At 39.3% G+C, this 17340-nt stretch overlaps 1 protein-coding gene across 1 annotated transcript in view; it reads right to left on the reverse strand.

Moving 5' to 3' along the window:
• tmem145 (transmembrane protein 145) overlaps positions 1–17340 on the reverse strand; it is a 39460-nt gene that overhangs the window by 19111 nt on the left and 3009 nt on the right. Inside the window, exons 2-5 of the mRNA XM_044208766.1 lie at positions 7990–8064; positions 7439–7516; positions 5520–5606; positions 4734–4835 (exon numbers count right to left, since the gene is read on the reverse strand). Of these exons, the coding sequence (XP_044064701.1) occupies positions 4734–4835; positions 5520–5606; positions 7439–7516; positions 7990–8064 (342 nt within the window). The remainder of the gene's footprint in view (positions 1–4733; positions 4836–5519; positions 5607–7438; positions 7517–7989; positions 8065–17340) is intronic.

A 17340-nucleotide genomic window follows, 5' to 3' on the forward strand; every position in this document is an offset into this window, starting at 1 on the left:
AGAAATACCGTGGAATGGTACGTACCTGTGTGGTGAACCACAGTCGGAATGATGTTAATTTTTGGCAGTCACACAAATAAAAAGTGTCAAACTGAAGTGAATTTGGGAGGTGAGAAAAAAGAGAGATGGGGAGCAGAGAACAAGAGAGGTGGGGGACAAAGATGGGTTGACAATCAGAGCACAGAGAGCTCATTTCACACACACAAGTTCAAAGCCGATGGAGTTCGCGCTATTTGCGTTGGAGCGAGGGAATAGAGAGAGGGAGGAAAAAAGACTTTGATTTCATTTGGCAGCCTGAGACTCCATCTCACTCCCTCCATCAAAAAGGGCGAGAAGCGTGGAGCGTGCACTGCCACAAAATCAATACAGACACAAAGAGCAAGGAGACAGAGATAAAGAGAGTGATAGATGTATAGAGGGAGAAAGTAAAAAAAAAAAACAGGTACGGAGAAAGGCAGAATGAAGAAACAGGAGCAAATGTAAAGAGGGAAAGAGGGATGGATGCAGGAGAGAAAGGATAGATGAGGGAAGAAGTAGCACTTCACACAGCAGGGATTCTCTCTCTGTGGGACTGAGGGAGTCACAGAGTCACAGGATGATTTTGGGGGTTGCTTGTTGGTTTCAGGCGTAAAAGGCATCCACTTCTGATATACTGTACTGATATATCACACACTGAAGGTGTTTTCACCCAAACACTTGTGCAGTCTTGTACATCTTGTGCTCCCCTGGGCTGCTGATAACCGCATTTAAAAAGGGACTTGTGAGAGTCTTTTGACAGTGTGGATCTCGTCTCTGGAACATTAAGTGTTTGGTTATAGCTTACAGTTTAGGGCACCTATCTAAGTGTTTCTCAGAAAATTCAGTTATGCACACTGGACATCTGAACAAAGTATGCAGACACCCAAACATTACATTCTTATGTGACTGTTTAACATGTCATTCCCAAACCACGGGCATTTAATTAATAATTTCCAAAATAATGGTCAAAATTGAAGAAGCAGATATCCTGACTTTTTAGTCACTAGTATGAGTCAAGCTCTAAAAACACTAGATCCTACATTTCCAAGAATGCCTTTCAAACTCCACACCTACAGTTTTTAATGTCAATTCATCCTAAAATTGTTCGATGGGGTTGAGGTCAGAGCTCTGTGCAGGCCAGTCAAATTCTTCAACAACAAACTCAGAAAACCATTTCTTTATGGACCTCGCTTTGGACATGGCGGCATTGTCATGTTGAAGGAGGAATGGGCCTTCCCCAAATTGTTGTAAGAAATCAATAGGTAATCGTCTAAAACACCACTGTAAGCTGTAGCAATAAGATTTCCCTTAATTTGAACTAAGGGGCCCAAAACATGAAAAACAGACCAGTAGTGCACCGCTGTCCGCATACTTTTGGCCATATAGTGTACGGCTGACTATAGTCTGACATGAAGACAAAACAAATAATCAATGAATCAAGAAAATAATCACCAGATTGTTAATAACTGTAGCAGATAATGAAAATAATTGTTAGTTGCAGCCCTGACAAAATATATGAATATATTTGACATACAAATAATATATGGTACAAATATTCTAGCAGAATCACATTTTTACGTATTGCACTGTGTTCACACTGTGAGCAACACGATCTACAAATCATCAGGACTGTTCACTTCCTAGAAAAGGTGGATATCTCTCCCAAAAGACTCACAACACTGTCAAATACCTCTGTTATTATTTCTTATTACATTAAAGTGGTGCAATGTTTTAAGGCCAAACTGGCTCCCCATCTGGCAAAGAAAGTCACATACTGAAGAAGGGTCCTCATATCTGTGTTGCAAATCTTTATGAGAGATATAGTTTACATTTTTTTTAAATGAGATCTGGACAAAATACAGCAGATGCGGGCGTGTTGCTACACTGTTTTTTCTATAACGATGAGTCACCTGGCCAAGTAAACAGCTGAGAAATTTTGGCCATTTTAGTGGCCTGCACCCATTAACAACCAGTCTAATTTCAGTGCTTCCTTGGCTTCCTACTGAGGTAATTTTGTTTCATTAACAGCAGTTCTCCTCAGCATAATAAAGCAGAGGTTGATTACAGCCATTCAAAGCTTTCCATTTCTCCACTTCTGTTTCATAGTCCACAAGGATAAACGCCTAATACTCAGACAACAGCTGCTGGGGTCGATGGAAAGCAATGAAGCCATGTTATTAAGTTGTTCTTTTTTCGGTTTATTTTCAAGTAATGGTAGAATTAGTTCTACTTAACGAGTTATATCACTGTAACTCATCAAAAAAAGGTAATACCAGAGAAAAAGTGTTATTTAGCTTCTCAAAACTTTGTAGCTGTACACCGCTATACAGATGCAATTAGAGCTGGACTGTACAGTATGATGTATGTATGACAAGAAAAGCTTTTAAAAGTTTGAGACTATAAATTATTAAGTGAAATGCTATTCATGCAAAGAAATATAACATTCAAGCCTGCTAATTTTAGTGAATTTTGGTTACTCTGGCAGTTTACTTGTCTGAAAAGCCTTCATCCTGACTGCCAGAGGTCCTCTGCTCTGTAATTTGTGATGACCTGAATTTTATTTATAACGACATCTTTTTTTTCTCCTGATGAAATAATGATTATTTGTAGCCTTGCAGTTTCCTGCTATAATTAATCAAGTGAAATTGCCTGGAAATGTTGAATAACGATCAACCTCACATTTTACCATTTCGTGCAGGCGAGTACATCTGGGGTTTGAGAGTAGATTTTAAGAGCTTATGAGCTGATATAGATTTAAACCCACTTCAGCTCAGGTAAAGACTGAGATGGAAAGTACATGAAAGGAGAGCTGGATAAGAAAGAAACAGGGACAAGGAGAGGAAAATATGTAGTAGCAAAAAGCATAAAAGTGAGAGTGCACAGAAAAATACATGGAACGAGCGAGAGCCAAAGAAGAAATGAGACCAGTGAGATGGCAAGATGGAGAGGAAAAACACAATTAGAGACAGGCTGACAGAGAGGAGCAGGAGACAGAGAGGTAAATAGATATGAAATGGCATGGAATGCATCACAGCTTGGTGACAGAGTTGAAAGAGTGAGCAGGTGCGTAGCCAAAAATTGTGAGCGACAGAGGTAGGAAAGACGGAGAGGTGTGAAAGCAAAAAGGAGGCGAGAAGGCGAGCGGCGGGAGACGAGGGGTGGAAATTGGCTGTGGGGCGCGGTGTGCATATGTCCCCAGGAGTGGAGACAAGCTTTTATATTTTAGGCCAACAGCATTAGGCAGCGCGTCTATCAGCGGATGCTGGCGTGACACTAAACAACATTTGCGGGAAGCATCCGTTCTAATCATATCCCTCTGCAGCCAGCGCTCTCAACTGACAGCACAAAAACAAACCCACAAAAAACATTTCTCTCACACACACAAATACACACAGAATCATGTCCAGGAGCATGACACTGATGTAACCCAGAGTATGACACTGATAGGCAGGCAGACATTCAGTGATCAGCAGATATCTTACTTATTCAATTTCACCATTTTCCTCCCACACTTTCACAAACATGAAAACACTGCAAACCTAAAAAACCAACAACAACACACCTATTCCTGGGATGTGTCCTTGACTGAAGCCCTAGGTGTAGGAGGATGTATCATCACTGAACAGAGCTATCATTATACAGATTCATGATTTCTTCATCGAGTGCCCCAGTCCAGACTCGCATCAACAAACAACACACTGCAGCTACCATTTTGCTCTTTTTCTCCTGGTACACCATTAACACAACACTGAGTCCTATTATAAAACAACACAATGCTTAAAAGTCCCTGAAGCTAACTAATCAATAGGCTACAGCGGAGCTCTTGTAAGGCATGTTTAGCACAGTTTAAGCAGAGAGTCACACATTAAGAGTCTTTGTTGCACAAAGCCCTGTAGCATGGGAGAGAGATAAGTGCTTCACAGTGTCCAGAGGCAATCCAAAGAGATGCACAGATTCAGGATCAGCTGAAACATATGAAGAGAGTAGGGTAAGGGGCATTTTGGCCAGAAAGTATTGTTATAAGCTATATTACATTTGGGATCAGGTATGGTGGTCTTCAACATGCAAAAGCATTTGATAATACTTAGTGTAAGAGTATCTCTCTTTCTCTCTCTCTCTGATAACGACTGTAAATCACAGGGTTAAATTTCCTTTTTTTGCATATTTAGATTATTTTACTTTTAGAATTGTAGCATTGTGCAAAATGCTCAAATGGGAAAGTATATACTGGGACAAAAGTTATGCTCAAGTTGATTTAAAATTTAAAAAAGGGAGGCAGCACAAAAAGTAGCCTTAAAACATCCTGGGTTTCACAGAGCCTTCCTCAGGGTGGGCTGGGTATATTTTCGCCTGAGCTTTTCCATTTTAATATCTGATGCTGCTGTGTTTTGTTTGACTGCAAAAACTTAAAACTACGATTTAAAATGTTAAAATAGCTCTTCCTTGGGCATTTAAAAAAAAGCTGACTTTCAATAAATTTATAGATATCTAAGAAAGTACAGATTATCCCCCTAAAGAGTAATCTTGAGGCATACATGATGATGATGACAGTGATGACGTTTGATTATCCGAAGATCACCAGAAAACAAACACAGTGACTTCACGGGTATGTTTGCGCGAGCCCCAGTGCGTCGCCATCGCAACCGCCTGCCCAACACCTGTATTTGTAGAGAGGAAGAGCCAGGGGGGTCAGGGGGCATCAGGTCAGTGCTTACCCCACACTTGCTGAGAGCGATGTACCACCATCTCTCCCTCACTGAGCGGAAACTACGGCCGCCCACACAGCTCAGAACTTCCTCGTTCCCTTCTCCCTCCACCTGAGAGAGAGATAGAAGAAGAAATGCAATGGGGGGGAGGGGGCTGTCATTATCCGAAAAGGCAGCGCATTTTACCTCAGAGACAGACTGAATTATCACAGTAGAGTGGGAGCCTGATATATCAAGATATAAACAGATTTCACACCTCAATATAGCCTGAAATGTGGCAACAAGAGCCACTAACCACCACAACAACAGAGTCACGCTGGCAATCACACTTCCTAATGTGATAAACAAACATGTTGTGTTGTTTATTGAAAAAGGAAACAAAAGGATTTTTTTATTTTTTTTTAAAAAAGGTGTTACAGAAGAGAAATAACCTTTTCTGGTTGACTGGGATGCATCATCAACAATGGAAATGTGTGAATCAGTAAAATGTTATGAAAACACATTACAGGCCATTCTCTCTCTCTCCCCCCTACATATTTATGATCCTTCTTTGCATTACAAAAGAATATGCAACAGGAAAGACGAAAATAAGTTCAACTGTCTGGTGATAGAAAAAGATAATGTGATTCTCTGTAACACATAAATCACAACACAGAGAGGTCAGATGTCAACTTTAGTTACAGAACAGCATCCCTGCATTAGATTCTGTGGGATTCTCTGGGACGCTCAGTTCAATTGTCTGTATATATATATTTTTTTTTTTTTTTTTTTTTTTTTGTGTGTGTGTGTTCTTACCACACAGCCTGACCAGGTGTAGCGTGTTGTGAGGTTGATGACCTGGTTGTTCTCAGGCCTCAGCACTGCCTCCTTCTGGTAGCAGTTCTGACAGGACAAGACACGAAATAGGAGCAATGTTCAAAACAATCAAAACTGCCCTAACTGAAATTTCTGCTGTATCTACTTACCCTCAGCCTTTCTCATCTATTTCTATTTTCACACATTCGCAAAATATTTTTCAATAAAGCTCAGAAGAAGTGCCCAAACTTGTTGCAGTAAGTAAGTAAGTAAGTAATAACAGAGCAGCAGTGAAAGCATAAGAGACCATTTTTCCAGTCCCGAAAATGCAATGTGTGTTTAATCAAAATGTAACTGAAATTATGGCTGCATTGCCTTCTGGTCTATTGAAGCTGCTGTGAGTGGAATTAAAACTGATATTTTTGGTCTTTTCTGTGATGGATTTCTCCCTGTGTGACTGCTGCATATTAGTGCGAAATGGTGAGTGTAGAATGAAGGCCATACTATTTGATTCTGGGAAAATGACACCAAAATCTGTCTGAGAGCTGAGAAATGGTGTGCCGTTTGTAGCTGTGCTGGAAATATCTCAACATAATGTCACATCTGGGTATCAAAAGATGTCCGCAAGAAGAATATGGGGGCCAAGAAATGCCCAAAAGGTATTTGGTCATTATTGTTCTTTTTTCTTACAGTGTTAGACCATTTTATCATGGATTTTGCTATATTGTTCACAAAACACTTGATAACCCTAATAACTGTACAAACAGTTATATCAGGTGCCGTGTGTTGATAAAATAACACCAGGCTGGTTAAGCACAGCTTTAAAATTAGTACAGTAAATGGTTGTGAAATGTTGATTTTATAAACTGTATCGTGTTATAACTCATACTACAAGCTGACTGTGGCATATACAACACAGATTAAGGATTCATGCATGCTACCCCTATAGCTCAGGCCTGTATTACATGAATCCACTCTCTCTAAAAGCCAAAGATCTCAGACCTAAGACTTAAAATTATGCAATCAACCAGATGTTAAATGTACACTGCATAGACCGTGGATGGGAGAATAAGTTTGCGACCCCACCAAAATAGGAATTACTCAAAATGCATACAGTGTAGTCTGTGTGTATGTGGAGATGCATTTTCTATTGTTTTGGCTCTGTACTCAAGCAGATTGGATTTGAAATAAAACCACGACTACGAGGCTGAAGTGCTGACTTTCAGTTTTAAGGATGTTCAATTATTGTTCACCCAATGATATTGTTGGGTGAACAATATCAATATGAATCATAGCCCTTTTTTATACATCAACTCCCCTAATCTTGAACAGTGCAGCGGTACAAAGACAGGGTTGTATTTCCTAAAATGTTCGCCCAATATGGATGTAAATATCCTTAAATCAAGGCTGATAGTATGCACTTTACCCTGTCAATCATTGTTTTATTTAAGATGTAATGTGTTCAAGTACTGGGCCAAAACAACAAAAATGTGTCATTGTCCAAATACTTTTCTGTAAATGGCAGTACTACCGGTTTGCTTAGCAGAAAATAGACATTTTTCTGTAGAAAATCTTCCTGCTGTCATTTTCTATGGAGCAGCTTTAGTTCAGGCAGAACTATCTGCTGTCTCACGTTGTGTTCACAAATATGGATTGTACCGTCCTTGATCACTGCATATATCATCAATAATAAATCCTTGAAAAGCCTTTCAAGAATTGAGAAAGACAGCTTTGTTTTATTCTGAGCAGCATGAGCAGCGTGTGATCCTTTAGCTCAAGTTAAAATGTGAAAATTAACTAAACTGGAGTCACGGGGCTTTTTCCTTATAACAGTGACATGCAAATTAGTAAATGGAGCTGTATTTCTCTTTAATGATGGCTTGGCGAAAGACATGATGCAGAGGGCGTCAGTATCTCACCTTTTCAGGCCTCTTGTACACAGCTGGCCACTGAGAACTGTCATCAAAGTAGAGCAATATGTTCTGACAGCAGCGAGACTGCACAGAGAGAGAAAATAGAGAGTGCATATATCAGAGAGGAGGCCATGAGACGGTTTGAGATTTACACGACAAAAAACGTTTCTAAAGTCTGCAGGCTACAACAGTAAAGCAAGGAATGGGTAAAAGAAGACAGAGCGGAAGAACAAAACAGATGCATAGAAAGAGAGAGGGGGAGAGCAAAAAGAGGATGAGGTGGGTACAGCAGGAACAGCCGGAGGAAGGAGAGAGGAGAGAAAGAGCGATGGCATCGGTTTAGATGAGGTAAGAGGAAAGAAAGAGAGAGAGAACTAGTTGAGAGGAAGATACTAAAATAGAGAAAGAAAGGATGGAGAAAGAAGAAAAGTAAAACACTTATGTTGCCAGAGAAGAAAGTGTGGGCAAGCTAAGGCAATGTGGAAAATTGATTGAAAATAATAAATGTAAAACAAATGCATAATGCAATCACACACAGCTACAGTAAGTCATCCTACCTTTGGATAGCGGAACCGGAAGTCCAGACGTCCAAAGTCGGTGAGAAAGCAGAAGCGAGTGAGGAAAACCCAGTCCTGGAGTCAAAAACAGAAGAGAGAGGGAAAAAGGTGACACAAAAAACAAAACAAAACAATTAACATGGATGAAGCAGGGTGAAAAGAAGATTAAAAGCCTATGGCCGTGCTAACAGCTCTGTGAGGCTGTACTTAGCCACAGCAGTGTTAGGCCTTAATTTTGCTCTTAGTCTAATGCAAGTTAGACAGTTTCAAAAAAATAAATCCTAAAACGTTAGTCACCCTACCCTCAGGCTAACTCAGAGATAAGTCCCATGTTTCCATGGTAACAATCAGTGACACCTGCTAACCAATGGCGCCAAATGACAAAAAAAGAGAAAAACACGATTCGTAATTTGTGGTTTGCTAACAATGTGGAGCAAGCTAAAAGAAAGGAAGGTCTTACTTAAAATAGTCAAGAAATAAATAGCTTTGTGCAATGGATGAATGTACATGTCTGACTATTAGTTTGATATAAGCCATATGTAGTTAAAGTCTATCTTTCCGAAATTGGCCCCTGATGATGGTGTTTGGTGAAAAGTCAAGGGATGACAAAAGTTATTTCAATTCATCCTGAAAGGAATATGTCTGTACCAAATTTCATGTCAATCCATCCAATAGTTGTCGAGACATTTCACTCAAAACCACAAATGTCAGCCTCATGGTGGCGCTCGAGGAAAAGTCTAGCGATCACCAAAGTCAGTAGCAGTTATTGTGCAAACTTCTGTGCCAATTCATGTTAGATGTTGAGATATTGCACAGGATAACTTTGACCTGCTGGCGCTAAAGGAAAAGTCAGGGGAGCAACAAAGTTATTAGGATTCATTCTCTGGGCACCAAAATGTAACATGAATCCATCCTATAGATGTTGAGATATTTCAGTCTGGGCCAAAATGGTGAAGTGAATGGCCGACACAACGACAGACCAACACTGACATCCCGAAAAGCCACACCACTAGTGTGGCTAAAAAGGGAGAGGTTGTGGCATACAGAAGTAAAAGATGGAGAAGAGGGAAGGGGAGCCGTAAGGAAGAGAAGAAAGGAAAATAAAAGTTGGAGAGGACATAAACATGGCAATAAAGAGAGAGAGTTGAAACACAGGGGCAGAGTTTCAGAAAAGGTAAAGAAGAGGTGGAAGAGAAGTAAAAGAAGAGGTCTGGATACAAGAAAAAAAATTTGAAAAAGGAAGGAAAGGAGGGAGCTAGAACCAAGAGGGTAAACTTCTAGAGAGGGTAAACAGAGAGGAAATTAAGGGGCTACTGAGCACATTAATAAGGGAGAGAGGTGGAGAAGACGGAAAAAAACCTTTCCATTCTTAATATTATTCAGCCATAAGCTTGGCAGCATGAGACCAGATAATAGTGCTGATGGTGTACTTCGCTGAGCTTACATAAAGGCACTGCAGCAGCATGGTGGATCAGTCAGTGGTGGTGTGGTATACTTTATATATATATATATATATTTATATTTATTTATTTATTTATTTATTTATTTATTTTTTTTTTTTTTTAAATATATATTATTCCCCATTCTATACAGCTGTGGGCAGACACATTCTGTAGATATGGATCATAGTGCTGAACACAGCACTAACACCACATCACTTATATGCTGTTTACACACACTTGTCTCTATCTAGAGGACTGCCCAGTGTGAGTAGGTCCTACAGAGGCAGCTAGAATAGAAGCTAGAATAGATGAAGAGTTTTGAACCAGAATGAGACATCAAGTCTTTAAGAAAAAGTAATCACAAGTCTTGCAAAATTAGTACAACAAATGACAGAAGACTTATTTAGAGAAATGACACTAGAGATAGACTGAGGCTGGATTCAAACCTAAAATACAACTGATTTGTGGCAAATGCCTTTTAGTCAATAGGAACCAACATCTTTTTCTCAGTTGAACAAAGAAGTAAACAATTAATTATTTAGCAAAATTGTTGCTGATTAAGTCATTTTTTCGAGGACAAAATGCCAAAATTCCAGCTTCTCAAAAGGTGTATATTTGCTGTTTTTCTTCTTTCTCTTGTCTGATAGTAAACAGAACATCTTTTGGACTGTTGGCAAAATAAGTAATATGAATATGTCAACTTGGGCTCTAGGAAATTGTGATGTTACTATTTTCTAACATCTTATGGACCAAATGATTAATTAATTCAGTAAGAAAAATCAGCAGATTAATCTATAATGAAAATATTAGTTGCAGCCCTAATTAAATAAAGTATACCAAACGTCTACAGTAAATGCATCAGAGTTTAATGTTATCAACACAAATAGCCATACAAGAACTTTGCCTAAATAAAATAGATTTTAAAATGAGCAACGCTTTCTGATTTAAATTAGGAAATATCACATAATAAGATAACAAGACAAAGAATTTCATCAAGTATTCAATGCCAACTTTTAATACTTTAGTATTTTTGATACTACAGACACAATTTTGTTGGTACTCAAGGATTGAGATATATTTTCTTTCAATACAGGTGCCAATACAACACCTGTGTTTTGATTTCATTACCAAAACAATTTTTTCCAACAACCTAGTTTAAAGAATAAACATGGGTTTGCACCAAATCCTTCTTTTAACAAAATATCCTAAACGTCAGTGCACCAGCGTTTAATGTCCCAACACAAGCAGCCATACAAAACCTTGTCTAAATAAAACAGTCTAAAAATGAATTCTGATTCCCTGATTTAGAATGAATTAATGAATACTTTTATTCAAGTGTCATACACTTACAAGACAGTACTTGCTCTGCTCTATCTTTCTATTGTAGATGAGGACATATCAGATTAAAGTAAACAAGCCTATTCAGCGCCAACTTGACACTAGAGCCGAAACAATAGACCATTTAGTCAATCGACGAAAAAATAATCTGCAACTATTTTAATAATTGATTAATCATTTAAGTCATTTTTCAAGCAACAATGCCAAGCATTCTCTGGTTCCCACTTCTCAAATGTGATAATCTTCTGCTTTTTCTTGTCTGAAATTAGAGTAAACTGAATATCTTTGCATTTCAGACTGTTGCTTGGCCAAAAAAAGACATTTGAAGACTTCCCCTTGGGCTTTAGGAAATTGTGATGGGCCTTTTTCATTATTGTTTGACATTTTATAGACCAAACAATTAACAGTTAATCAACATAACTAAAACAGATTAATTGCTAATCAAAATAATTTCCGGATTTAGATGAGGAAATATCTTATCAAAGAACACGTAAACAAGCCAACTTCCAAATGTTGACTATTTTTGATACTCAATGCTACAGACACTGTTTGCTTCAACATTCAGCCCTACTCAAAATGATAATGATTTGGTGTGTGATTACTCAGGCTTTCCTAATCCTAACTGGAGTTTTCTGGTTATGGGTTATCTAGATATGATGACAAATCAGGTATTCATTCATCATTTCACAGAACAGTCAGTTGAACAATTGAATTATTCTACTGCAATGTAGCTTTTCAGACCAGGAAATCATAATCACATAGTATATAAAGCAAAATCCCAGATGATGTAGTCTCTCTTATCAGGATATGATATTGTATTGATGTATCTCCAAGTTCTACTTCAGGTAATGTTTATTTTCCCAAAAATCAATTGTACCTTTCAAATCTTAAAACAAGCAGATCCAAAACATGACCACAACTGCATTCACACGCTTTGTTTCGACTTGTCCACAAGAATCTGTTGCACATTTCAGCCTCTTCAAGTACTCGAGCACAGTTCTCCTCTTCCTTATTAATACCAGCCTTCAGGTTCGTTGCTATGAACTCTTGATCTCCACCCAACCAGCTAAACTCCCCATGCACCATTATACTGTAATTACCTCTGCCCTGCGTTCTCCCTACATAAACAAGCACAGTAATTTCTGTGCTGAGAAATAAAGTGCAACCAGAGCAGTGTAGCGTGGCTAGCACTGCTGCCTCCATATATCACAGCAAACAAAACCGCAGCCATATTTCAGCCGCTGCCGGCCAGCTTCATCCCCTGGAGCCTCTGGGTTATAATTCATGGCAAACTCCAAAAGTCACTGAAGCCAGAGACTCACTCCCACCTCTGTGCATTTTCCCGGGTGACGCTTAAGGTTGCAACCATGACAACCAGGGCAGCAGAGGGTAGCACTGACCCAGAGATGAATCCCTGGAGAGAGCAGAGAAGGGCGGTCTGGTTGGGGTGGTGAGGAGTATCATTTAACTCACCATAGGCTAGGACTGTGAAAGACCCCCTTGTTGGACAAACACATACACACAAACAGATTTACCCACGAGTTTCTGTCATACATGGCTGGACTGAAACAAACATGCATACCCACACTCATCCACACACCACTTCTCACACACACACACACACACACACATCACCCCCCTCCATTATTGTCATAGCAACCACAGCATGCCTTAGTTTGCAGCTGCCATAGAAACATCAAAAGGCCAGGCCTGTTCACTGAAACACACAAACACTTTTTTGTCTGGCTCTCGTACGTTCGTCCTTTTAAATGACTTACTCTAAAACCCAGTCACAATTTTCAATAAAAAAATAAATTAAAAAAAACAGTGACATCTAACCAGAAGTTCAACCAACCAATCAGCCACCAGCCCAGTGTAATTAACTGGTCATACTGTGAGTAAACAAGACTAACATAATAACATGAGCCAACATGAGAAAGGAAATACAATACATGCCCAAAAGTACATAGTCACAGAAACATTTTACCCATATTAGATTGGGGAAAATTTCATTTCCAAGCCATGGACATTAATATGCTGCTATAACAGCCTCCACTTTTCAAGGAAGGCTTTCCACAAGATTTTTCGAGCCTAGCAGCAGGGATTTTCTCCCTTTCAGCCACAAGTAGTGAGGTCGGACACTGATGTTAGGTGATAAGTCCTGGCTTGCAGTCGGTGTAACAGTTCAAGGTGTTTGATGGAGTTGAGGTCAGGGATCCGTGTAGGCCAGTCAAGTATTTCCTCAACAAACTCAGAGAACCATTTTTTATGGACCTGGCTTTGTGCATGGGGGTACTGTCATGATGAAACAGGAGAGGGTCTTCCCCAAACTGTTGCTGCAAAGTTGGAAGCACAATAATGTCTAAAATATCACTGTATGCTGTAACAATGGATCTACACTAGAGCTGAAATTACTTGATTAACCAATTAGTCGATCGACAGAAAAATAATTGGCAACTATTTTGATGATTGATTAGTCATTTTTCAAGCTAAAATACCACACATTAATTGGTGCCAGCTTCTGAAATGTGAGGATTTAAGATTAAACTGAATATTTCTAGGTTTTGAACTGTTGGTCATGGAAAACATGTTATTTGAAGATGTCCCATTGGACTTTGGTGCACATTTTTCACTATTTTCTGACATTTTATTTACTTATCAGCTAACTGATTGAGAAAATAATTGGGAGACAAATTGCTGATGAAAATAATTGTTTTTTGCAGCCCTAATCTAAACCATGAAAACAGCCTCAGTGTACAAATACTGTCCTTAGAGGTAAATCTGTTGATTTATCTTGATACAGATTTTCATATTACCCAGCCCTATTAATTGACAACAATTTTAATAATCAATTAATCATTTAAGTCATTTTTCAAGCAAAATGTCAAAACACTCTAGATTCAGCCTCTATTTAAATTTTGAGGATTTGTTATTTACTTTTTCTAATGTGATACTAATATATATTATTTTAGAGTGCTGATTGGACAAAACAAGCCCAAGGTGATGTCATCAATTGCTTAACGACATTGCAACTGGCATTTTTCACTATTTCTGACATTTTAGACCAAGCCATCAATCGAGAAAATAATTGGCAAATTAATCAATGATGAAAATAATCATTAGTTTCTGCACAATAGACACTTTAAGTCAGTGGCATGTAAGGCTGCACAATTAATTGAAATATTATCAAAATCACAATATGGCCAGGTGCAATATCCAAATCGCAGAAGCTGCAAGTTTTTGATAAAAAGGTAAAATGTGTGCCATACAGAATTATAATAAAGTACTGTAGTGCTGCAGAGATGCCCCGGCCTACAAATCTTGTTCTTCAGATGTAAGTAAACATGTTTGTTTGGTACAGACCCCAACAAATGTCACATCATGATTTTAATAGTTTTTTCAGTGAAAATGAAAATTGTGATGCAAAAATGATCATTCCCATTAATCGTGAATCATATCACAAACGTAATATTTGTCAAAATAATTGCAATATTACCATATCATGCAGCACCGATTGAGCATTGCACTCTTATAACAATGTTGGACTCATGATGAAAATCGATGCAGCAGAACCAGAGATATCGTCTTTTTGTTCCACACATTCTTCTTCCTTGTCAAGATCTGGTGCCTACATTACCCACAATGCAACTTGACCGCCAACAGTTTGGTCAGAGATTAGGGTGTGTTATGCTAGTAGCGGCTGATGTAGCCTCGAGCAGAGATGAGGAGCGGGCTACAGACGTCTGGTAAGCTCACTTCTTTCTAACTCCACATCCACAGATGTTTTTCCATTTACAGACTTGTAGTCTTCAGACCTAACCAATGCCGACTCAAGTGACATCAGTTGAGGCAATTTAGCAGATTTCACGCAGCTCCCTCTGGAGCCACAAACGATTTTATACAACTTTTTTCACATATGCAGTAGTACCCCAGAGATCCCCTTTAAAAGGCAGACCACTGAGTCTAACAAGGCCGAGACGACATCAACAAATCAGCATGGCGCCCCGATAGCTATTAGCACAGTTCACCACCAGGCTCAAGCTGTTCCACCGACGTCAACAACTCAACCAAGCGGACTCTAGTTAGCCCAGTGCAGCTTAGTGTGTGTGTGCGCGTCTGTGGAGAGTAGAAAAGAGACTGAGCCCCAGAGAACAGCAACAGTGGATGAGGTGTCTACCTTAATCCCCTTTTAGTCTTCTCATTTCCCAATGGCCACTGCATTGTGTTGCAGAATCACTCAGCCACCTCCCCAAGAGTGTGCGCATGCTTGCACATGTGCGTGTGTACGTACACCCCCATTATTCAAGTGCTATGCCTTGATGCAGTATCCAGTCAATTCAGCATCTCTCCGTCTCATTCTCTCTGCCTCTCTTTTTGTCTCTCTTTCTTCCTCCCTCACATTTTCTGTCCTTTCATCTCAGTAGCTTTCTGTCTTTTTCTCTTTCTCTCCAGATCCCTGTTTGCTTGCTAAGCCTCATTAACAATTAATTACCAATCAGCTAGTCAAGTCACCCCTGGACCGCTGGGCTTCTCAATGATTCATTAGTCAGGGTTACACAACACTGCGACGCATAAACACACATAAACTCACGCACCAACACACACACAAACACACTCAAGCTCTGTCCCTCTCTGTCACTGTGGGTGTTTCACATGAGCACACACACATTTGCATACATGCAAACACACACACACACACACACACACACACACACACACACACACACACAGCAAGCATATGGAAACATGAAAACACTGCACACACCTGCACACATACATGGTGCCTGTATCTATTCACAATGTCCTCATTAAAAAGAGATGCAGGAAAACTGATTGAGTTGGAAATTCTATGCATACAGGGTTCCCAAAACTTCAATGTCAACTTTTTTGTCAAGGATTTTGCAGTGACTTTCAATGTCTTGTTTGTTGAAATTGAAGAATAGTGGCATATTTTAAGATAAGACATGACATTAATTAAAATAAGACACCACATACTAGGCCTCTTTACTTCATGATCCTATTACGTCCAGAAATCCTGGTAAAATCCTTCATTTCAAAACTGCTGCTACATCAACCCCAACATCCATCACAGTGTTTTTCCTCAGGATGTGAGATGTTGATTTTAGGATGGAGAAAGGCCCACAGAGCTGAGGCACGCTGATGAATATGGGTGCTAGATTTTTAAATTAAAAAAAAGAACTTTCAAGGGCATCTGTTCATTTTATTAATTTTCAAAAGACAAAAAGTTTAAAGACCTTTCTGGTCTAATCCACAAATTTTCACTAATTGGAAAACAAAGACCAAAGACATTTTAACCTTTTTTTGTTGTTTTTTTTGTTTTTACAGAATAAGTATTCTAAAGTTTGCTATAGATCATTGGCCAAGTTTACTTAGAAGTTCACTTTTCTCTGACTGACAACACTCTGGAAAACCTCAACAACGAGCAACTGCATTAATTATTATTTTTATATGATTCTATCCATGCAGAAAAAAGAACAAATTGTGATTATGCTTAGTACAAATAACGTACAAAATGTACCTTATTTAATACTATGCAGACCACAAGTACAGGCCTGTAGTCTAATTTATAGAAAATAATTGCAATTTAAATTGCAATCACATTACTGGTCAGAACAATCACAATTATATATTTTTCCCAAAATGATTCGACCTTATTGGAAACTGAGGTTTGACCCCTGTAACAGCAAGTGTGTGCTGTCAAAATGTAACTGAGCAACACCTCAGCCTGACCTCAGGTCAGAGGAGGACTATGCTTTTGTTGAAGTTTAACATCGGTCTGCTGCAAACTGCTACAGCTCTATGGACATTGACACAGGGGAAACAGCCTGCAGCACAGTGTGGATTTACTGCCTTGCTCAGGGGTCCTGCTGTTGGCTGCTAAAGAAGTGCAAGGTTTTTATTTCTTTCCCAGATTTGCCCAGCTGGATTCAAAATGGCAACCTTCCTTTGACCTTAAAGCTACCACCTCAAAGGGACATTTTATCAGTGCCTCCACACGCCACGAGCCGCTAAAGCTATACACATCGACCAGTCTGCCACACCGATGCCTTTGGATAACTTTGCTGGTGTTTCTCTTTATTTCTCCAGCCACTCCACAGGTTTCAACAGTTCATCACTCCCAGTGTGGTAAATTACATTTGTCAATTTACAGCTCTGCACAAACTCTGCCTTCACCTCTCCAGACACTGATACAGCTACATCATCATGATGTGTGTGAGTTCTGGGGTTTATTCTGTTTCTGTGTGTGTGTGTGTGTGTGTGTGTGTGTGTGTGTGTGTGTGTGTGTGTGTATAAATCTGAGAGAAAGGGGATGTGGAGTGGAGTTAGTGGGTGACCTTGGGGCAGGAATGCACGAGCAAGACTGATGATGTGTTAAACTGTACACACACACACACACACACACACAATATCAATATGTCACGGCTGGTGTTGCCTGATGTCATTCACAGTGCTCTGTTGTTTTGCTTAGGTTGTCAAAAGATCCCTGAACTGTTTAGAAGCACAAGAGTAAGACAAGAAAACCAACCACAAAGTTCAAGAAAGATTTTGA

This window comes from Siniperca chuatsi, linkage group LG9 (genome assembly GCF_020085105.1).
Source record: "Siniperca chuatsi isolate FFG_IHB_CAS linkage group LG9, ASM2008510v1, whole genome shotgun sequence".
Classification (NCBI taxonomy): domain Eukaryota; kingdom Metazoa; phylum Chordata; class Actinopteri; order Centrarchiformes; family Sinipercidae; genus Siniperca; species Siniperca chuatsi.